Source organism: Mytilus californianus, unplaced genomic scaffold (assembly GCF_021869535.1).
Source record: "Mytilus californianus isolate M0D057914Y unplaced genomic scaffold, xbMytCali1.0.p SCAF_3, whole genome shotgun sequence".
Taxonomy (NCBI): Eukaryota; Metazoa; Mollusca; class Bivalvia; order Mytilida; family Mytilidae; genus Mytilus; species Mytilus californianus.
In genome coordinates, this window is record NW_026262679.1 from 6444265 (window position 1) to 6468766 (window position 24502).

General features: G+C 31.5%; 1 protein-coding gene and 1 long non-coding RNA gene across 2 annotated transcripts; both read right to left on the bottom strand.

Moving 5' to 3' along the window:
- Positions 1-5581: 5581 nt before the first annotated feature.
- Positions 5582-8093, bottom strand: LOC127733402 (uncharacterized). The gene is made up of 2 exons (XR_007997087.1): positions 7976-8093; positions 5582-7682 (listed from the first exon to the last, which is right to left on the bottom strand). It is a non-coding gene; the product is annotated as an uncharacterized LOC127733402 (long non-coding RNA).
- A 14495-nt stretch (positions 8094-22588) lies between these two features.
- LOC127733355 (uncharacterized) lies at positions 22589-24199 on the bottom strand. Its single transcript, XM_052242723.1, has one exon. The coding sequence runs from the start codon at positions 24197-24199 to the stop codon at positions 22589-22591; it is 1611 nt and encodes a 536-aa protein (XP_052098683.1).
- Between the last annotated feature and the right edge of the window lie 303 nt (positions 24200-24502).

Here is a 24502-nt window from a genome sequence, read left to right on the forward strand (position 1 = left end):
GTTGTCTCATTGGCAATCATACCACATTTTCTTATTTTTTATATTGTGCATGTATTTGTCATAGGAACTGTGCTGTGAAATTTTGAAATACGGGTATGTTTCATATATTTCTTATTTGATTGTTTTCTTCAGTGTTTTTATCTAGTTATGCTTTACTTTTATAAATTATAATTGTGCCTTTAGAATATTTTCGAATACGGGTATGTTTATGGTGCTTGTCATCAGGACTGTGTGATCGAATACGGGTTTTTGTCATAGGAACTGTGCAGTGACATTATCAAATATGGCAAGTTTCAGATATTGTTTTATAGAAATTGTTGTTGCAGTTTTTGAATATGGGCATCTTTTAGATATTTGTCACAGGCACTGTGTCTTTTAAGTTTTTTAATACATACTAGTATATGATACAGAGTTTGTAAATAGATATTACGGATATGTTAAAAGATTATTTCCTGCAGTTTTTCTTACACGTTGTTTTTGTAAGGATTTCAAGCATACGTGTTTACAGTTTTTGATATGGGTTTTTTGTAGGTATTTGCAAATGAGACTGCATTTTGAACTTTTTAATATGGGTTTGCTATACGGTTATTTGTCACAAACACTGTAATAAACCGATTTCTGATACGGGTATGTTGCATACGTTTATCATAGGGACTAAGATTTTGAGTTTCGAATACAATTTTTAGATGGTGACGTTCCCTTGTCACCATATTATGGTGTTTATATATCTCAACTTGTACGATTCGCTCGTGTATGTAACAGCGTATTAGATTTTAATGAGAGAAATTTATGTATTACTGAAAAATTATTACACCAGTGTTTTCGATATCATAAACTAGTCAAAACATTTACTAAATTTTATCATCGGTATAAGGACATCATTCGTAAACTCAACATGCAGACATCATATACGTTTGGGTATTTCACATCCAATCTTCATTGGTAATATTCTTTACAAAGCACAAAAATGTCAGTATTCACCTCAAAAGCTAACAAAACCGTTAAACAGACTTATTAAGAAGGGATATAGTTACGATACTGTTGTCAGGTCATTAAAGATTGCATATTTTGGCTTTAATATTGATTCACTTATATGGTCTTTGCATCGGAATTAAACATATTTATTCTAAAACCAGTTGTTGGCATGACACGGGTTATGTTCTTCTCATATATTTTATGATGGTATAATACTAAACCCCTAACAGGAGGGATTGTGCCTGATATTCATATGATGAAGACATAATCTTTCAATCAGTTTAATTGAGGTCTGGAGCTGGCATGTCAGTAACTGCTAGTTGTCTGTTGTTATTTATGTATTATTGTCATTTTGTTTATTTTCTTTTGTTTCCTATTCTGACATCGGACTCGGACTTCTCTTAAACAGAGTTTTACTGTGCGTACTGTTGTACGTTTGTTTTTTCTACATTGGCTAGAGGTATAGGGGGAGGGTTGAGATCTCAAAAAACATGTTTAACCCCGCCGCATTTTTGCGCCTGTCCAAGTCAGGAGCCTCTGGCCTTTGTTAGTCTTGTATCATTTTTAATTTTAGTTTCTTGTGTATAATTTGGAGTTTAGTATGACGTCTATTATCACTGAACTAGTATACATATTTGTTTAGGGGCCAGCTGAAGGACGCCTCCAGGTGCGGGAGTTTCTCGCTGCATTAAAGACCCATTGGTGGCCTTCGGCTGTTGTCTGCTCTATGGTCGGGTTGTTGTCTCTTTAACACATTCCCCATTTCCATTCTCAATTTTAAGTATGTTATGGATATTTGTCATAAGGACTCTGTGATGAAATACGGTTATGTTTCAGATATTTTCATGCGGATTGTGTTTTTTCTAATACGGGTATGCTGCAGGTGTTTATCACAGGAACTTTTCCCGGCCTTCTAATACTGGTTGTTTATCTGTGGTAGTAACATGCACTGGGTATTGCAGATATATTGTACGAGTACGTTGCAGATATTTGTCATCGATCGGTACTGTGAAATGATCAAATAAGGGTTAATTTCAGATATTTCTTTATACGAATTGTTCCTGCAGTTTTTAAAAACCGGGTATGTTCTATATTTATAGATCAATGAATGAAAAAGAATTTTTTAGATCATTTTCTGGGTTAATTTTGAATAAAAATAAAACAGAGGGTATATGGATAGGAAAACTAAAAAATAGAAAAGGTAAAGCAGCCGTGATTAATTGGACAAATAAACCAGTTAAAGCATTAGGAATATATTTTGGTCATAACAGAGAGGAATGTGAAAAATTAAACAGGAAGAATAAAACTGAGAAAATGGATAAATTATTTCATTTATGGGGGAAACGTAATTTAACTTTAATCGGGAAAATACCTATTATAAAAACATTAGTTTTACCACTTTTTAGGTTGTAGATGCTTTATCCTCTTTGCATAAAAAATATGTCGTTGTTCCAGCAGATAAAGCCTCCAATAATATTGTCGTCGCATGTAAAAACAATTATTTGCAATGTCTCACAAAAGAGCTTGGAATAAACAGCACAACTGGTAATCCTACATATTCTTTAACATCATTTACAAAGAATGAAATTTTACAAAATCACAAATCTGTCCTTCTTTTATTTGGTTTTAACATCAAAGAAAACGAAGAAACTCTACCGTCATTATACTGGATACCAAAACTTCACAAAACTCCGTATAAAGAACGATACATAGCTGGATCATCAAGATGTTCGACTAAACATCTTTCTAAAGTGATGACTTCTATTCTTTCTACAGTAAAAGATGGCCTTCAAAAATATTGTGATGAGATATATTCAACCAGTGGTGTCAATCAGTTGTGGATTCTCAAAAATTCTAAAGATCTACTTCTAAATCTTAGATCACAATCTCTGCAATTTTGAAGCAACAGTAAAACTTTTGATTTTTCTACGCTTTACACTACTATTCCCCATGCTCAATTGAAAGATCGACATCACCATATCATTAAACAGAGCTTTTTCTATAAAAATGGGAAGCGTAGACATAATTTTCTTGTTTTGGGTCATAATAATTCTTATTTTGTGAAGAACCACACCGATTTGTCAGAAAATACAGTGAAGATATTATCAAAATGCTGGGCTTTTTAATCGACAATATATTTGTTGAGGTTGGAGGATTGATATTTCAACAGACAGTCGGTATTCCAATGTGTACTAATTGTGCACCCCTTCTGACCGACTTGTTTTTGTACTCGTATGAAGCAGAATTCATTCCGAACCTTCTAAAAGACAAAAATAGAAAACACCTTGCAAAATTCTTTAATTTTACTCACATATATATTGATGATGTCCTATCACTGAATAACCCATATTTCAGTCAGTACTTGCATCTCATATAACCCAGTGAACTTGAAATTAAAGGTACTACTGATACAAGGAGGACTGCTTCATACCTTGATCTTTAACTCAATATTGACACAGATGGACGACTTCACACTAAAATCTATGACAAACGGAATGATTTCAACTTCCCAATTATCAATTTCCCATTTCTCAGCAGTAACATACCCTCTGCTCCGTCGTATGGTGTTTACAGATCTCAATTGATACGTTATGCTCGTGCATGTTCATACTATACTGACTTCATATACAGGAGTGCCCTCCTTACGCAGAAACTGCACCAACAGAGTTATGAGAAGGAAAGATTAAAAAATGACACTCCGTAAATTTTATGGACACCATCACGAATTGGTTGATATATACGATGTGTCTGTGTCTAAACTAACTAATGACATTTTTACCACGTCTTAGATTGTGGTTTAACATCTATATCGTCGGTCTGCCAAGTATCGAACATGACCTATTCCCGAATATGACTGTTATACCGAGTGTGAATTTGCATTTCTATACGACGTGTCTCGGTATTTTGTACATCCAACATTCATGTATTTATTTTTAATGTAACAGTTTCTGTTATGGTTTCGGTTGGATAATGTGTTATGTCTTATCGTTTGTAGTCCAAATCATTATAAAATTGCCTTTTAATACCATCATTGTCATGTAAATTGTTTGGACTGGTATTGTGAAAATAATTGTATAAAGTTCGAAATTGCATGTTCGTTACGTAAGTGCGTCACTGTTTGTGATGTCTTGTGGTGTCTGTCGTTGATGGAAGATGTTCGTTGTTGTTCTGCGGTTTGCATGTTGTGTCGACTATGATATTTGTTTGTGCGTTTCACTGTGATGAGTGTTCTAGCGTGTGTTTGTGCTGTATTTCTGTCACGTAGTGTTGTTATTTTAGCGATATTTTTTAACATTGTCATATAAGCGGGAGGTTTGGCTAGCCATAAAACCAGGTTTAATCCATCATTTTTTCTTAAAATGTCCTGTACCAAGTCAGGTATATGGCAGTTGTTATCAAATAGTTCGTTTCTATGTATGTTGGCGTTTGTTTTTGTCGCACTGTAGTGTTCCTGTTGTTCCTTAGTTTTCCTGTTTTAGTTGATGTGTTTCCCTCGGTTTTAGTTTGTAACCCGGACTTTTTTTCTCTCCATCGATTATTGACTTTCGAACACCGGTATACTACTGTTGCCTTAATTTTCATTTTTGGCAAAGGTCTGTACAGTACCAGAGAAATATAAAAAAACTATAGAAAGTAAATGCTATAAATACATCTGGGATGGTAAATCAGATAAGGTTAAAAGAAATACCATGATTAAGTCGTATGAAGAAGGGAGGTTACAAATGATTGATATACAAATTTGTTTTATGTCTCTCAAAGCATCTTCGAAACGTTAAGTCACTAGTAACGGTATTTCAAACTGGAAGTTGATTCCTTTAAAATATCTCAGTGTTGTTGGTATAAATTGGTTGATTTTTAAGATAAATTTTGAAGAGAAGAAAATTCTAGACTATATCAAGCACATCCCTGAATTTTATAGAGAAGTATTTAAATGTTAGGTAATGTCAGGTGGTGGACAGACGAAGAAACATACCAACTTCAAAGATATAAGAAAACAGGTAATTTGGGGGATCAAACTGATTAATTTTGAAGATAAAACCATTATTTTTGCAAATTGGATAAAGAGTAACTTGATATTGGTCAATGATATTATAGATGACACTGGTGATATATCTCAACATTTCATTTTGCAAAAATTAGTCTCTAAGAATAATTAAATAAATTAAATAGTAGAAATACATATTTTGAAAAAAGCCATTACAAAAGACATGCTTCAGATGTTAAAGTCTGAAAGTTCTATTCAGAGTATTGTAAATATTCCTGGACATAAATTGATCTGGAAAGGTAATTACATTAAGGCTTCATCTTCAATTCATAATACCAACAAAACACTTATTATTTAAATGGAAACAGAAGAACGACGGTCTATTTAATGTATGTAACGAAGAAAAAGATTATAACCACTTTTTTTCTTTCTTGTCGATTTTTTGAAAAGTTTTTGAAAAGTATTCATGAGTTAATGAGAAAACAAAATTCAAATTTTAGCGTATCGTTAAAGCAATTAGTCCTTGGATATAAGATTTTTAAAAAAAATTATTTTCTCACAATTTAAGGTTTTTCTATATACAAATCATATTATGTATCTAATCAGAAATTGACAAATGTAAATGTTTATCAAAATTTTGTTCAAGAATACATAAAAAGATATAACGAAAACAGAACAATGAATTAAATTCAGTACTGAAGTCACTAAAAGAAGTACCGGTATACACAATTGAATAGATAAAAACATAATGCATAAAACGTTCGTACAATTGTATTTCAAGAAATGTGTATATTCATATATATCAACAGCTGATTACTAACCTGGGTAATCAGTGGAATATTACAGGATACATCGAAAAGAGCTTGGACTCTTGAAGTAGCAATGTAACAAGCATATTTGGTGAATAAATATAAAGTTATTTGTTTTTATTAAGGATTTTAAAACTATTTACTATTTTGAACATTTTTTCAGTCTATCCCTTTCATCGTATTATTGAAATCACAACCCATTATTGTAATTCCTATCCCTTCTTCATTTTTTCAGTCTATCCCTTTCATCGTATCATTGAAATCTCAACCCATTATTGTAATTCCTATCCCTTCTTCTTTTAATATATTATTTACCTTTTTGAAAAATATGTTTCTATTATTTTTACAATTAGGTGCATATATACACATTAGTGTAAAAACGCTTTCATCAATTTCCACATTAAGTAGAACTAATCGTCCTTCTACATCGTCATATTTATTTATCAGCTTAGAATTCAGTGACTTTTTAATGAGAATAGCCACGCCCCTACTAGAAGTTGTTCCGTGACTGCAAAAATATCAAATTCTGAATTATTTCGTTTTTCTGTTTCTATGTTTTCATCAAAATGAGTTTCGTGTAAATAAAAAACAGAACCGTTTTGAGATTTAATCCATTCAATTACAGGGTCTCTTTTAGCTTTATTTTTAGTACCATTTACATTTCAACTATTTAAATTTATCAAAAATTTAGATGCCATTTCAAAGTATAATTTCATATTTTTGTAATAGTTGCTAACATACTGGTACATGTCTACAGACAGTACAGTTAAAAAATATTTTTATAACAATCATACAGAAATCGACAATCCCTCTATTTCTACAAACATAAAAAGTACAATTCATCATATTACATATAATTATGGGTAACCAATAAAACACGCTATCTGTGAATACGGCATTTAATTTACTGACCTTATTTGACCTTGTTATGTCTAAATCGATAAACAATAAAATTGACACTAAAATATTCAACAACTACCACGTGTTGTTTGATTCTGTCTTACATTGTGGATTCGGGTGGATATATTTTTCTGATATGCGTGTCTTATTCAAATTATTTGTGCATATAATCTTATCTAAATAAGTGAAATGCAGAATGTAAACATATTTAAGAAAATAATGTATGTGAAGTAAAGTGTTTGGAAGAAATAAATATCTTGGATATCTGTAATCTGAAGTGTAAAGGAATATCCCAAAAAAACATATGCTTGTTGGCCCAATATTGGCTTTTTGTTGGCATCTTTGTTGGCCCAATGATGGCAGCCATTGTTGGGCCAACAACTTGTTGCTCATCGGGCTAACGTCTCTGCAAACAGTTGGCTACATGTTGGCCCAGCAACTTTTCCCCAACATATAACACGTACTGCCAACCATGTGCCAACCATATTGTCATGGATACCATGTTGGGCTAACATTGGTCCAACATGTTGGGTATCAAATGAACCAACATTGTATAGTGCAATCTTAATTCTGTTTTTCTACCCAGGAAATTTTATTTGTTTATTTCTATCCTAAAGACTTGAATCTGGACCTCACTTTAATTAGATATTTCCGATTAACTCAAAAGGATTTTACAAATAAAATCCCTACATGTTTACATATGTTTTTTTAATATTCATACAAGAATCACTGAAACAGTAAACCATATTGAATTTTTATTTTGGATATATTTCATTGAAAAAGAAAGATAACAGTTTATATCGCATATCAATATATATGCCTGATTGTATTTTATGTCCAAGTGACTATGTCTCCCTATTGCCCCTCTGTTGCTCTTGCATCTTATGCACCATTTTTCTTTTACTCCATTTCTTGTCTTCGATTGTATATTCTTTACATGTCTAAGTGGTTCTCTATGTACGACACAGGTGTATTTGTTACTAGTTGTATCAGTTAACATATTTTTCTTGCATCTACAATAAAATGTAAATGAAATACATTTTTCAATTTCACAATTTTTACAAACGTAATGATTTGAGTCGTTAGCCCTTACTCACTGAAATGAGGTCTTTACCGTAACTTAATCCTTATGATTCAAAATAAAATCTGAACGATTTTATGTTAAAATGTTGTTAATTAGAAATATAAGCTTCAATAAACAGATCCTAATTTGTCTAAACTTTAAACAATGTTTGAAACATTATTATTCTATTTCATTGTTTTTACAATGGAATAAATGAATACGTACGATTCTAAACAGACTTACTTCTGATCGTTTTCTAATCCGCTTTTCATTTATCCTCTTCTACAGTTTATTGGTCAGAAAGTATCTCATACTGCTTTAATTCAGATAAATCCTTAAATTAGGAATCTATAAAAGAAATTATAACCTCTGAGTGCTATGAATTTTCTAACAGTCATTGTCATTTGAAAATGAATTTTAATATCTATTTAAATATCTAAATAATAATACCAGTATTCATGTCTCAATTTATATACACACAGTATGTGTACAAAAACATAACTCAAGACCAGCAACTGCATGTTTTCGCATATATATGTCGCTCTTAAGCACAAGGATCATGATTGTCACCATTCGCGGGAAACCTGAATATGTGTCTCGTGTCTCAAACACAAGGATCTATGAATACCAGAATCTATTCATGTATGCCACCCATCTCGAGTTCCAGGATCTATGTATGTATGAACACCAGGATCTATACATAAATGCCACCCATTTTGAGCGACAGGATCTATACATAATTGCCACCAATATTGAGTACCAGGATCTATACTTGCATGCATTGCATTAAAATTGGAACACTTGGTTTTTGAATAAGTAATCTACTTCATGTACCCAAATCATCATTTGTCACCGCTATGGGGTGCATTCTTCTTAACTCTAATACAAACACGCTATCATGATATACTTTATTATAGCTAATTATATACATATTGAAGACCGTACTGTGACCTATAATGGTTTACTTTTATAAATGTTGACTTGGATGGAGAGTTGTCTCATTGGCACTCATACAACATCTTCTTATATCTATAAACAAGATTTAAAAAAAAATTAATGTAGATTTTATTTACTGTCTAATTATCTATTATCTATCTATGTTAGTTGAGTAAACACATGGAAACGAGCCACTAGGATCATGCAAAAACGTAATTTAAAGCCTAGATACTATATCTTAACACATGGTATCTATCTTTTGAGAGATCTCCCAACAAGTAGTAAGGTCAAAGGTCAATGTCAACCTACAAAAGCATTAAAACACACATAGAACTCTTTAAATAGTGCCAAAAACACATAATTTGCCTCTTTGTCCATGACCTTGGTCAAGGTCATTGGTCGACAATGTCATTGCAAAAGACCCTATAGGTCTAGGACCTTTTGTTTAAGAGTTTTGCCTAATAATGTCTTTTGATAAACCATAAATGGGGGTTACGTCCCTTACACAATATTAAAACCAATACAGTCATAATGTAACAAAGTTGCCCCTTGAAGTACCAAACATTTTTCACTATTTAAATTTTCTGTATCTAAAACCAGTCGAGAATTATAGGGAAATCAAAGACATATAAAAATCTAAAATATGACCTTGACCTTGGACTAAGGACCTCAAGTCAAAAGACCCTAGGCCTCTATCACTTATGGTTTTCCAATTACAAATACATTTCACATATATCAAATACAAAAGGGGAAATAACTCTCATATGGAGTCTTCGTAAAGCTTCGGTCAAAATAAAACCTAACATTCTGAGGATATAACGAGCAATTTGGAAAAATAAATTTGTCGCTTTCTCTTACGGTTGCGGAGGAGATCTCATAACAAGAAAAACAGTGTTTGGGGAGATAATTCTTACAAAGAAAAGTGTTCGGTTAAACAGGGTCAGTTTCAAAACCGTATAGACTGTATTATATCATATACAAAAAAACTAAGCGACATCTTTTGAAACAAAAATACAGTGCAAGAAAAAAATTAGGCGGAAAAAAAAAAAAATAATCAGAAGAAAATCAATAGGTCTTTCCACGGAAAGGTGGAAAACCCTAATAAACAATGTGTATAGACATTACATAGCATTACATGTACTTCAAGATAATCATAGAACATATTATAATTGTACAAAAGTCATAAGACACTAAAACCACACGTGCACTCATAAACATTTTTCTCATTCCGGAGGATTACATGCTGACTCTCAAATCAACATTCAGAATTAAACATTTGAAAAAACGATAGTTTCATATAATACTGTCATTCATACCTCACTGACCAGATTACATAGTATTGCTCTCTCTAATTGTACCTAAAGCGCATGAAAAATGTAGTCACCTGAATTGAAATATAATTCATTCAAATGGTTCAATGAATCTTTTTTATATTTTCCTAGAACTTTTTTACTAGACAAAGTAATAGTTTAAAGACAGTGGCCATTTTGCCTGTACCACGCCAAAATTGAAAATATGCTATTTTACCAACTCTAGGTAAGCGTTTCAATACTGACTACAATTCAAAACTGCCTATTATTTCAAAACCAAATCTAATTTAAATATTTTTTATTTTGTTGCTATGTGATTGATTTTTTTAGACTGTATAACGTTTTTATCAAATCTATATGTAGTGAGATTTTTATCTTGCATTTTTTTTACGGCATAGTTTAAAAATCCGAGATTTTCTTCTTATGCATACATATAGCATTAGACTGATTTATGAAGTCATTTCAACTACATGCTTGATATGATTTCATTGCTACAAATGGATGTTGAATAGTTTTTATTTTTATTCCTTTTTACAAATTTTTATTTTCAATTGGACTCATAATTGTTTTTAAATGATTATATGTATCTCAAATATTGTGACACACACTTATCTTATTCAACTATATGTCGAATAATGATTTGATTCTGTTATGTTTACAATGGACATTTTCGTAGTATTTTTCAAAAGTAAATATAAAAATTCACCCTTTACCGGCGCCGGCAACATGGCCATTGCTATCGAAATATATTATTTTGCTTGTTTTGATTAAGATGTTTTAATCAAAGACGACAAAAGAGCATATTTTCTATTTTGCCGACAAAATAGCCACTACCTAGTTTAAAAAAAAACTAAAAAATTTGACAGAATACTCTTTCTCAGTTGTCCATTGTGGACGATTTCTTTTAGTGAGTAAGCTTTATTCAATTAAATCTATCCGACTTTTGAATGTTTCTATCAATAACGTTTTAAAAGAACAATTTCTTTTATTATTAATATGTTTTAAGTCGAATATGAGAAATTGAGTCAAATCGGTGAACATGAATTTTACAAGTAATGCCCCTTTAAGTTTTGAACTGAAATTCTTTTTAAGGCTTTCACAAATGTCAATTTATTGTTTATTAGTTTTTATCTTGTAATCTTAACTAGTCTTGCACGTGGTTAAAGTGTTCCGGTAGTCCACATACAACTATCATTCTTAATTTGAAAACAAGTTCGAGTGTACTTTGTTATTATTTTTCTTATCATCTCGTCAAATTAAACAGATTCATGCCTCAATCCGTATAAAAAAAGAAGATGTGATATAATTTCAAAGAAGACAACTTTCAACCAGTTGCCGAATGACGTGCATGGATTCATTTGCAAACTAATAGAAATCTATGAATATCAGTTTTTTTTAATTGGCGTTGAATGTAATGATATAAGTGTATGTACAGATGTAATATGCGTTTATTCAAGTAATGTATTATCTATAATTATAATTAATATACAAGATCAATTATTTTGTCTATATGTTTGTTTTCTTTAAAGTGAACTATTTCTCATGGCTATGTTATATAAACCTGTAAAATTTTTTTAAGATTTTTAAAAAAGTTTGCCTAGTCGCAAAAAAGTACGATATAAACAAATAAGTTTCAAAAAGATGAGCAAGATGAATACTGAGATAAACGTCAATGTGACAGTAACCTAACAGTATTAAAATTAATATTCTATTCTTCACCTACATTCTGCTCACTGTCACTTTCGTCTGTGGCATGTGAGATGAATGCTGCATCTACAAGAGAAGCTCCTCAATTCTGGACTCCGTGTGTGATGTCCAAATTATGTCTCGAATACCGTAGCTACCAGGGTATAGAGGCAATGTGCGCAAATTAAGATGTTCTCGTCCGGAATATGCACCCAACTTGCCGCTGGACGTTAAACAGTCATCCATCATCATAAGACAAACAACTCATGGAGTAAAATAGTGTGTTTCTTTGATATTCAATGTTCTTTTCTTTTTCTTTTTTCCCCAAAGTGAAATTATAAACGCGTAAATATCTGCTCAAAAGATTTTAAAATCTTTTATAATTTATTGAATTATATTGAAAGTTATTATTGGCATATCAGGATTTGTTCTCATAATGTTAATAGGATTGAAAGTAAATACGATGAAATCAAACAAACACTTATGTTTTCAAATAACCCACCTGATGTTGTGGGAATGTGTGAAACATTTTTAACTAAAAACACTACTGATAATGAATAACAGATACATGGTTATTTATCAGAAAGAAAAGACAGAACTTCCCATGGTGGGGGTGGTTTGATTGTTTAATTTTCTGAAAAAAGAAACATTTTTCAAGACAAAACAACATTGAAATAGGAGGTCATGAAACAATGTGGTTTGAAGTAAAACCAGATTATAAAAAAACATTTTTACTATGTTTTGTGTACAGACCCCCAAAGTCAACAATAGACTGGATTGATGATTTTGAAAAAGAACTAGGAATGGCAGTAATCATTAATTCAGATATAATATTATTGGGTGATTTTAATATGAATTTTAAAGCACCAAACAAACCTCCTAAAATGGCTGAGTGTTTTAGAATCATTTAATCTTCAACAATTGATTGTAGATGCTACAATGGTCACAAAGGATTCTAGTACATTGATTGATCATATCTATGTCAGTAATCCAGATAAGGTACATGAATCACATATCTGTTAATATGCAATTAGTGACCATTATCCTATTTGTTTAACAAGGAAAGAAGGTAATAAAGACAAAAAGAATACACACAGTACAATCACATACAGAAATTAAAAAAAATTTGACCAAAATGAATTTCTATTAGACCTACAAAGTACAACTTTTTATATAATTGAATTTGAAGACAATCCTTCTGTCTGTCTCCAATTATTTTATGATATGTTGAACAAAGTTTTAAATAAACATGCTCCTGATGTTGAAAAGAGAGTTAAAAAGGATAGGCAACCTGATTGGTATAATAATGAAATTATGTATGCTAGGAACATGAGGGATAATTATAATGCACTTTGATTGTGGAGTGAATATAGATTTTGGAGAAATAAAACTAAACAAATAATAGAAAACTCAAAAAAGAATTATTATAAAAACATGATAAAAGACTAATGACTCAAAATCTTTTTGGAAATGCCTTCATAGTCTGAACCCTAGGGTAAAAAAATCTCCACATGAGTTAGCTACAGATGAGAACAATACAACAACAAATAATAAAAAACCAATAGCAGATACTTTTAACAACTTGTTTACTTCCTGTGCTGAAAAACTAAGAGAGCAAAGAAACATTACATCTGTTGACAAGGCAGATTTCAATAATCTTAGCACATTCATTAGAAATTAATTAAAACAACAAAAACATGAGAAATTTACCATACCACCAATAACAATAAATGAGCTATTTGATGAGTTAACCAAACTTGATGTAAATAAATCATCGGGAACTGATAATATTGGACCCCAAATCCTTAAAATAAGTGCCCCATATATTGCCTCTCTTCTCACATATATATTCAACAGAATGATAGGTACTGGTATATATGCTTCATTACTGAAAAACGCTAAGGTAACACCAGTTTACAAAGATGGTGACAAGGTTTTAGCAACAAATTACAGACCCATATCTGTTCTTCCATCTCTATCAAAAGTATTAGAAAGGCATGTCTCAAATAACATGTACAAGTACTTGTCTAAATTTAAACTTTCGTATGGTGTTTACATATCTCAGTTGATACGTTATGCTCGTGCATGTTCACACTATACGGACTTCATATACAGGAGTGTGCTCCTAACGCAGAAACTGCTCCAACAAAGTTATGAGGAGGACAGATTAAAAATGACACTCCGTAAATTTTATGGACACCATCACGAATTGGTTGATTCATGCGATGTGTCTTTGTCCAAACTAGCAAAGGACACTTTTACCACGTGTTAGATTGTGGTTTGCCATTACGTCGTCTGATCTTTTAAGTACCGAACGTGACTTATTCCCGATTGTGACATTTTTGCTGAGTGTGAATTCGCATTGCTATAAGACGTGTCACGGTATTTTTCTATCCAAAATCCATGTATTTAGTTTTGATGTTATATTTGTTATTCTCATCGGATTTGTCAAATGTCTTATCGTTTGTAGTTGTACATCTTATTTTTTTCTGTTCTATTCGTGTGTTACGATAAAGATAATTAATCACCCAGTTCATTAATAAGATTTTAGTTTGGGTCAACTAAATTTATACGATGTATTTGGTTTACAGTTTGATTTAGAAGAAATACCGACATAGCTTGATAATACAATTAATTATCTAATTACTACCACAATTGTATATTAATAAGTATTGTAATGTTCATTGTTATTAATACATGTTATATCAGTATTACAAACCTAATTTTGTACTCTATCCTATTTTTTGGAAATTTATAGAAATTTATATGTGAGGTCACAGTGTGCGTCGATCTCTTCGTCTAACATATAATACGTTGTTCGGCTGTGCCTTTATTATGTGCTGATTTAGGTTGTTTCACGTATTCGTTTTTATTCTGTAGTTAGTCACTACTTCGGTGTTAACATGTATATCTATTATATAGTCATTTTTATAAATTTATTGTTTGCAAAAGTATGAATTTTTCTCAATACTAAGGATTTTCTTATCCCAGGCATATAACCTTAGCCGTATTTGGCACAACTTTTTGGAAATTTTGGTCCTCAATGCTCTTCAACTTTGTACTTGTTTTGGCTTTCGAACTTTTTTGATCTAAGCATCACTGATGAGTCTTATGTAGACGAAACGCGCTTCTGGCGTATTAAATTATAAGCCTGGTACCTTTTGATAGCTATTATTTGTGTGGCTCTGTCCTGTATGTTCTCCCATTTATTTGTGTGTGTCTCTGTCCTGGATGGTTTCCCATTTATTTGTATTGTAGTCCTGTCATGTAATCTTGTCATTTTACTGTTATATTTAACATTGTCATAAAAGCGGGAGGTTTGGCTAGCCACAAAACCAGGTTCAACTCACCATTTGTTCTTAAAATGTCCTGTACCAAGTCAGGAAAATGGCCATTGTTATATTATAGTTTGTTTCTGTGTGTGTTGCATTTTAGTGTTGTGTTTCTGTTGTGTCGTTGTTCTCCTCTTATATTTGATGTGTTTCCCTCAGTTTTAGTTTGTAACCCGGATTTGTTTTTTTCTCAATCGATTTATGAATTTCGAATAGCGGTATACTACTGTGGCTTTTATTTACATCCTACACAATCAGGTTTCAGGCCACATCATTCTTGTCAAACTGCATTTATTGATATCATTGACAAATGGCTGCAAGAAATAAATGATGGTAATTTAAACCTAGCAATACTGTTGGACTTCAAAAAAGCATTTGATCTTGTAGATCATGACAGTCGTTGCTTAAAGCTTGCTATTTATGGATTCAGTGAGTCTGCTGTAGATTTTTTCAGGTCATATCTAAGTAATAGAACACAGCAGGTAAACATTAAGAGACTTGTTTGCTGATGTTACTACTCTTCATAAATCCGGGAAAAACATAGAAAATTTACATGACGATGTACAAGAAGATTTATGCAGAGTTAAAGAATGGTGCAAAATGAATATTATGTTCATCAATACTGAAAAAACAAAATGTTTGGTTACTGGAACAAGTCAGAAGTTATCAACTCAATCTTTTCAATCAAATTTACAAATAAATTCAGAAACACTACAAAATTCATCATGTGAAAAATTATTAGGTGTTAAAATTGACAGCACACTTAGCTGGACAAATCAAATTGATCAAATTTGTGCTAGCATTTCATCAAGAATATACCTTCTTTCTAAATTAAAGAAATGTTTAGATATTAATGCCAGGAAAGCATATTATAATTGGTATATTCTGCCGCTCATCGATTACTGCTGTATTGTTTGGGGAGAATTTAAAAATGAAGGAATAATAAGAATATTAAAACTTCAAAAAAGAGCAGCAAGATTAATTCTTGATGCAGCCCTTTTATCCCCATCAGCCCCCTTATTTAAAGAACTTGGATGGATGACAGTAGAAAACAGAATCAAATACTACAAATATTTAATGCTATATAAATGTATGCGGAAAGAACACCACTGTACTACTTCAAAAGTTTCAACTTATATCTGTTAATAATCCTTATGCTTTAAGAGGTCTTACTCAAGGTAATTTGATAATTCCTAAGCCAACAACTGAACTTTTTAAAAATCTTTTGCTTATTCTGGATCAGTTTTATTGAACCGACTACCATATGAAATGCGTAAAGTGCAAAACACTTTTTCTTTTAAACAAATTATAAAACGATACTTTAGACAGTCCCAATATTCCGTCTTAAAATGATTGCAACTATTACTTTTTTAGAATGTATGATTTTGATTTGTATATAATATCTATTTACTACATGCAATCTGTAACTGTTTTATATGTTCTAATGGTACATGTACATTGAACAATTATGACTATACGATTGTGTTAATATGTTGTATGTTTGCTTTTTTTCTTTTTTTTTCTCTTATAATTATTTTTTTTTACTTGTATTGTATATGAGAGCCTCAGGAAAGATTAGTAATTGTAACTAACTTTGTTTACCCTCTTTAAATAAAGAATTTATTATTATTATTATTATTATTATTATTGTACTGTAACTTTGAGTGAGATATGATTGATAGTTGTTTGACAAACGTCCATTGGCAAATATTTCATGCATATTTATGACAGAGCAATTTAGAAAATTTATTTCAATCAGGAAACAAGTAATTGCAAGTGTTGTCATTGAAAATAAGAGAAAAGTCTCCAAAAGAAGGGGGGGGGGCAATAAAGAATCATAAGACCAATGAAATCATACAACACCATGAACATATAGAGGTGACGAAAAGATATTCAGGAATAACAAAATATTGTTATAAGTAACAATAAGATATTATAGTGACAGATACCTTTCGACGATTTCGTCTTTATAAAAACAGGCTACTACAGATTGAACACGAACCTCGGGCCACCACAAAAAAAAAAATAAAAAAATCAGAAATATAAATATATCTCATAGATAATATATTCATAGTAAGCAGTCATTTTTGTTGGTCGCTTGTAGCATAGTCTCGTACAAATTTAAAAGAGAGCCCAAAAAAGGGACCAAATAAACAATTGCTCCTTGTATGCAGTCTGACCAATTATGCATGCTATCCCGCGTGAATATCAGATAATTCTTTTAAGCTACCCAACTATATCATTGTGTCGGATAGTATGTTTCATCTTTATCCCAGTTATCATTGCAAACAAATATTTGTTCTGGTTGAATGTCACGGACAGTATACACCGTGCCCTCTCATGGCGTCGTAATTTTTATTTTGATAAATAAAAGATATTGGAAAGCTTATTTAACCACTTTCCATATGATATCAAAATTCTCACGTGGTTTCTTCTTATGTTCTACGATTTTCAATGCATGTTATTGTTCATAGTTGTATAATTATCTACACCATCCGTAGTAATTATTTAAAATGTCAATTTGGCATGCCATACTTGATAGAAAATGCGGACGTGAAAGAAAGCAATTCATCAAAGCGTCAACATGAGATTACAATCCACGAAGGTTACCTCTGTCGACGATTTCGTCTTTATAAAGCCGAATATGCTGGATGTAGAATTTTACGGAGAAAAACTACGACTCTAATTTAATTCTGTCCTCTTTTGAATTTTATGTTTGCATAGCACAGACCGGGATAATTATTACAAAATAGCGTGGAAATGAACTTTAAAATAATTTGCAAATTCACAATTTTTATTTCCACCTGTTTGTCTTGTTTTCTAATAAAAACGGTTATGAGGACGTATCTGTTCGTGTTAACCTCGCCATGTCCGTGTTAACCTTACCGGGTCGGCGGTCAACGAAGCTTCGCTAAAAATCAAAGACTTGTTATTCCATTATCTTCTTTTTTGTTTGTTACAAATAAAAAAAAAATAATTATAGAATTTATTTTTATTCATAGCAATCGTACAATTTCTTGGTACAGTTATTTCGTCTCTGAGAATCTTTCGTACCTCGGAAAAAGCGGCGTTGAATCAGGATTTGCTTGTTAGCAAAAGTCAAATTTTTTCGATATGGCCACAGGCCTCCACCACGTCAAATATTGTTGCAAACTGAGTCAAAGTATCAGATAATCAAAATAAGAGTAAAATTATCTTGGTCGAGGCCTGTGGCCAATGCGAAATTAAACCAGGAAGTGTGAAATTCTTTAAGAATTTGGACATTTTGAGCGTTCCGTTTTGATTCCGGGTATTACGTCACATTAATGACGTCTCAAAAATATGATTTTATACTATAATAACAAATAACGGTATACGTAGATATGTTTGGGCTATAAAGGATACACCTTATTTCTCTTTTATTTTTAGCCACCTCACAGGGCCAATATCGGCACTTCGTGGCCATACTCCTTTGATATTATTTTATTGTGTTCTATTGTATTCTTTCTAACGCCATATACTATATATGGCTATATATTTACACAAAGGTTTAATGTTAAAACCTGACCGTTCCCGTTACAAAATGTGCTTTGAAGTGATCCTACGAAAATGTATGACATCTAGAATGATACATATTTCCCCTTCAAACTGATATTAGAAATTGAAATAATAGTTATCAAAGGTACCAGGCTTATGATTTAATACGCCAGACGCGCACAATAAGAGAGTTTAAAACATGTATCAACGTTAATGTGCATAGAGGTCCAGGATCAAATAAGCAAACTGTCAACATTTCTGGAATTGTTTTTTTCTAATTCTTTATCGAAAACTCATACACTCAAGATTTATCTCACGCAGGTCAAACCCTAATATGTATTTATATTTAGAAAACTGAATGATAAATGTCAAGGATGTTTTATTTTGAAAAAAAAACAAAAAACAACAAAAAAACGAAAAAAAAAACACACTGTGCTATGTCTGACATTGAGTGTTTAAGGAAGCTAGTAAAGAATTCCCACTTCACAATTATTTACACGTTGCTAAAATTATTTCCACAATATGTAACATATTTTCAAACGGTTGTAATATATACGATAAAAAAGTCGCATAATATATATATCAATGTATATAAGAAACACGAAAAACCTTGATATAAAAAGACATATGGCTCACCAGGTATTTTTTTCAAAATATGTTACAAAAATCGTAAAAGCTACTGTCCGGTCAATTGTAGCATTTGGACGATTCGTTAGTTTTAAAAAACAAATGTTACTGGTATTCGTTGTTGAATGCCAATCAATAAATAGTAATCTTTACCAGTTCATCATAAAAACACACGTTTATTGCAAATTTGATTTTGTTTTTGCTATCTTCTAAGTTGGTTAAGTGATGCTGTTATCTTAAGAAATTTAAAATATTGCTAACTCTTTTACTACAGACATGACTAAAAATCTGTCTTCAAATAGGTTTTTTCAACTTCGAAATACATCATGTATGTTTCGTTCTGTTTTAGTGAAGAACACATTACCTCGGTAGTTTTTGAAAAAAATACCTGACGAAAAAGTACAAGGAGGAACGGACAACGTCAAAAGATAATTAGAGATTGTAATAGCTTACACTATTCTGTTGGGTAATGTGAGTGAAAATCAGGAGTACATAACATAAGAGCAATGGAAGTTAAATCGACCCAAATATATATATACACTATATGTTCATTGTCGGGAAATACAAAATGTATTTGTACGAGCTTTAAAAACAGAAGGAAAAACAAGGCTCGCAAAAAATGAAGAAAAGTAATGCTTTTAGAATGAAACATTTAAGAACTAAATCTAAAGTTGCATTTGGTTTTGTTTTATATCCAAAGTGAAAGATGTCATGTGATCCGAGTCGCCGCTGAAGGTCGTATGTTAAAATTTCAACTCAAAAGTCCAGCGTGTTCATGGAATCTTTGAAAGTGAAATACATTTTTAATGAAGTCGTCTGAATGTGTATTTTTTAAATTTGCTATATTTTTGTCATCGTGTATCGCTTATAATGATGCCACCTAAAAGAAACACAAATCATTTCTGAAAGGTTTAGAGAAGTCTCATCGCAAACTCTTTTTTTTAAGACAAGTGTGTATTTAAAATCATCAAGGAGTCGGCAGTATAATAACTTTGACTGAATTAGTTGATAATCAGTACCCATATTCTTCAGTTTTAAAAGTCGTATAGCAGCTTTCTCTAGAAATAGGATGAGCAATGGTATCGTACGTTATAGCTTTACGAGACATATTATATTTACAATTAAAGTCCTTATATGGATACTGTTTTGTTAAAGTATTTAACCGTCTCTTGTTTCGGTGCAACTGTAAAAGTAACATTTAAGTGCATATTTGTTCCCAAATTGCTTCACTTACAGCGTATGGCCAAACTCAGTAAGTGGTCAATTCAACAAAGCTAATATATAATTACCGTTACATTGAAGATAAATTTGTGTTAAATAATCAATAATTACCTTAATATCATGCCGCCGTTTATCCAAATATGTACTTTGAATATATTTAATATAATCATCAATAACTATTTTCTTCCTAGATTCAGACATTTTAGTTTAACATGCAAAACTGTAAACGAAACATTTCGACAAAAGGACCAATGTGTTCCTGTTTTTTTTTTTATAAATTAAACATATCTTAATATGTGAACAGTATGAAAACTTGCTGTGATGTCAAAACACGTTAAAATCTGAGTTTTCGGTAGTAAACATTGTATTTATTAGATTTCATTTTTTTTTATATTTTCAGTTTATAAGCGTCTCTGGAGGTCTGCAATATAAGATATTATATAACTTATATAAGCACACAAGGTCATATATATTTGATATTTTAGTTATCAAGTTGTAAAAAAAAGTACAAAACTTTGACAAATCATAATAAACAATTTTGACAAAGCGCTTTCCCCATTTCTATTTTATTGCCGATTTACCTGTAAATTTGTAATTGACATACTCAACACGATGAATTTAAAGTGCACACCTGAACTCAACCAGTGTGTTTACATTTAGTATCGTTTTCTATAGTTTTAATCTGCAATTATATCCATGATAATATAATTTGCCTTAATTCTTCTAGTACGAGCCAACGAGCCAGTCCTTTAGATACAGTTGATCATTTTCAAGTATCTTTATTTATGTGGATGTGGATATCTTTTTAAGGATCCCATCTCTATATATAGATATAAGAAGATGTGGTATGAGTGCCAATGAGAAAACTCTCCATCTAAGTCACAATTTGTAAAAGTAAACCATTATAGGTCAAAGTACGGCCTTCAACACGGAGCGTTGGAAAACCAACAGTATAATCTATATAAAAAACACTTGTGAACCACATCAACAAACGACAACCGCTGAACATCAGGTTCCTGACTTAGGAGAGGTGCAAACAAATGCAGCGGGTTTAAACGTTTTAATAGGCGCCAACCTTCGCCCTGCCTGAAACAATAGTGTAACATCACAACATAGAAAGACACACTATAAAATATCAATTGAAATGGCTTAACTGAATCAAAAGACATATTAACAAAAACAAGTGAACATACACTGAACTAATAAATTTAATCTATGACACAATGTAAATACAAAATTAATATAACAAAGGGATTAGATGTAAAACAATATCAGAAAGACAACCATAACCTTGGACAAAATGCCGCCAAATAAAATAACGTACACAGGTAAATAAAAAAAATTTTGTTGTAAGGTATACATGGAGTATTAACAAAAACAAGTGACCATACACTGAACGAATAAATTTAATCTATGACACAATGTAAATACAAAATTAATAAAACAAAGGGGTTAGATGTGAAACAATATCAGAAAGACAACCATAACCTTGGACAAAATGCCGTCAAATAAAATAACGTACACAGGTAAATAAAAATAATTTTGTTGTAAGGTATACATGGAGTACGGAAATAATTTTTACAAAATAAATAATTTTGTTGTTCCTAGTACGAGAACAAAAGTGAAACTTTTTCGCCATACTAAACACTTATCAAAGGTGGTATATATTAAAAATAGTGAGACTAGATATAATACTGAATATAAGTAAACATAAAATAACAAAAATACATTACAAATTGTATCAACAGGTCAAATTACCACGAAAGTACGATTTGAGGGTACTCGAAGTTACTGAAAGCTAGTTAAAAGCCAAAAACAATTAATAATTAAAAATCATACATCAGAGACTAAAATCAACTGAAACACATCCCAGAGATTTAGTGTTTTAACGTCAGGGACAGTCAAAGAAGACATGACTTGTGCAATGCCAAAATAAAAGTATCGATAGGCAGTAGGATAGTTAGGAGTTAACCTGTTTATAAATATATATAATGTAATATATAGATAGAGTAATCTCTATATAGAAAATGAACGTGGATGTGTATTTATACATCCCAAAAAACTGTTTGAAAACAATAAAAATTTAGTTATGTTTTAATCTAGTGATGACAAAATCTAGTATATATAACATACTCCAAATGTGTGATTTGTTTTTGTTATGACCACTAATCACATTCCCCCTTTCTATTACATTAAATAAAACCCTCAAAACGCTGACATTTAATGAACTATGGGATTTGCGTTGTAAATTGAAGATTACCGTCTTCATTATATGTATCTAAGCAGTCATGGCGTCCTGATGTTCGGCATGATGTAAATGTCTTTGATTTGTATCTTTCGGAATCATTTATTCCTAGAACCGCCCAGTGTTCAACATGGGCATATATTTCGTTTCCATATTCATTTCGAAGAAAGTAACCTGGATTTCTCGGAACCTGAATCAACTGGCCATCCAAAAAGACTTTCGTTGGCTTTATTCCTTTTGTTGCTAGTAATCCCGAAGTCATACGAGATAACTCGTACATTTGAAGCTGCCAGTTTGTGCTATCTACAAGCAAACACCAAAGGTTAGTAATTTTACCAATTGTTACATTATATTTCCTTGCAATGAAGGGTCCAAGTTGCTTTAGAGACGTAAAATTTGATGATAGAAATCGAACATCTGCATCTTTTTCCCAAGGCAGAACTTTATTGAATTTTACAGCTCCAAGTACCGTTCCACCATCTGCTTCACAAATTATATTAAATTCTTCACAAGTTTTCATGATAAATTTAATCATATCGGTTAGTTCTTGTAAACAGCAAGGCGATGACATGTAGCCTTTATTTGAATGGCACTTTTGTTTCTGATTCTCACATTCAACTTTGATGTCAACTTCGTCAGCAATTTTCAAACGGAAAAGTTGCCATTTATTGTTAAAAAGTGTCCAGTCATTCGATCCTGCTGGCTGCTGTTGTTTTTGTACATAAAACATTGAATCTGGACAAACAACGGACTCTAACTTATTCCGTGAAATACGTATAAAGAAATCATGAAAAACGGAAATAGCGTTTACTTTAGTGTCAAAATAATATCTTTTCAAAGCATTTGTCTTTGAAATAAATGGACCACTTACATAATCACAAAATATACATTCATGCAATGATTCGTCATAACCCTCATGATACACTAACGAATAATTTGCATATGTAGTTTGATAACATCCTAGTTTCCAAATACCGTTTTGGTCACGCGATGCCCCCCCTGCTACAACAACGTCTAATGATTCTATTTCCCGAACTAGTCTTTCTAACCGAGCATCTATGTTGAATGAAGACACTTCTCTTGCAATTAGAGTGTATTCTGTTTTTACATTTTGTATAAGTAAGTTCCAAATTTTTCCTTCTGAATCAGACTGTGTATAATTGACAAAGAATATATTTCTACTTCGCTCTAAAATTGATATCCTTTCAACGTTTAATTTTCCAATTATAATTTGGAAATTCTTATTGATGGTAAATAAGCTTTTTATAGTCGATTGTAAATTTGGACTTTCCTCTGGTTTTAATACAATTAGAACTGTTACTAACTTATCTAAAGATGTCGAATATGAACATTTCTGTGTTTTAAATCCTCTGTCTAATTGATAAACTTCTTCACAAATATGTTTTGAAGGTTTTGTCTTTCGCTTTAAATTTTGTATATTTATTTTTGTTTTCTTTAACAAATCTGTTATAATAAACATTGCATTATTAATTGCGTCTCTTGTTTTAGAACCTCGAACATGAATTTTAGCTCTTTGTATTTCCTTGAAAAGTTTAATAAGATGACTATTAATAGTTGACAACTCAACACACATTTTCTGTTTGTTGAATCCAGTTATTTTTCCTTTGCCTTTTGTATTATTATTGATCGTTGCTCCATTGTAAAGGGTGTGACCCGTTTGTCTGCTGTATATATTCAAGTCGCTGTACAATTTAGTATACAGAAGATACAATAGATTGACAGAAATAAGGGTGAAAATGATCCATCGAATTATATGTTTAGGCATCGCTGTGTTCATTTATGTCCTGAAAGTAATGAACAAACTATATTATAGTAATATACAAACAAATATTAACATATATTATAAGGTAGTCCGATATCATAAATATGCAATGTA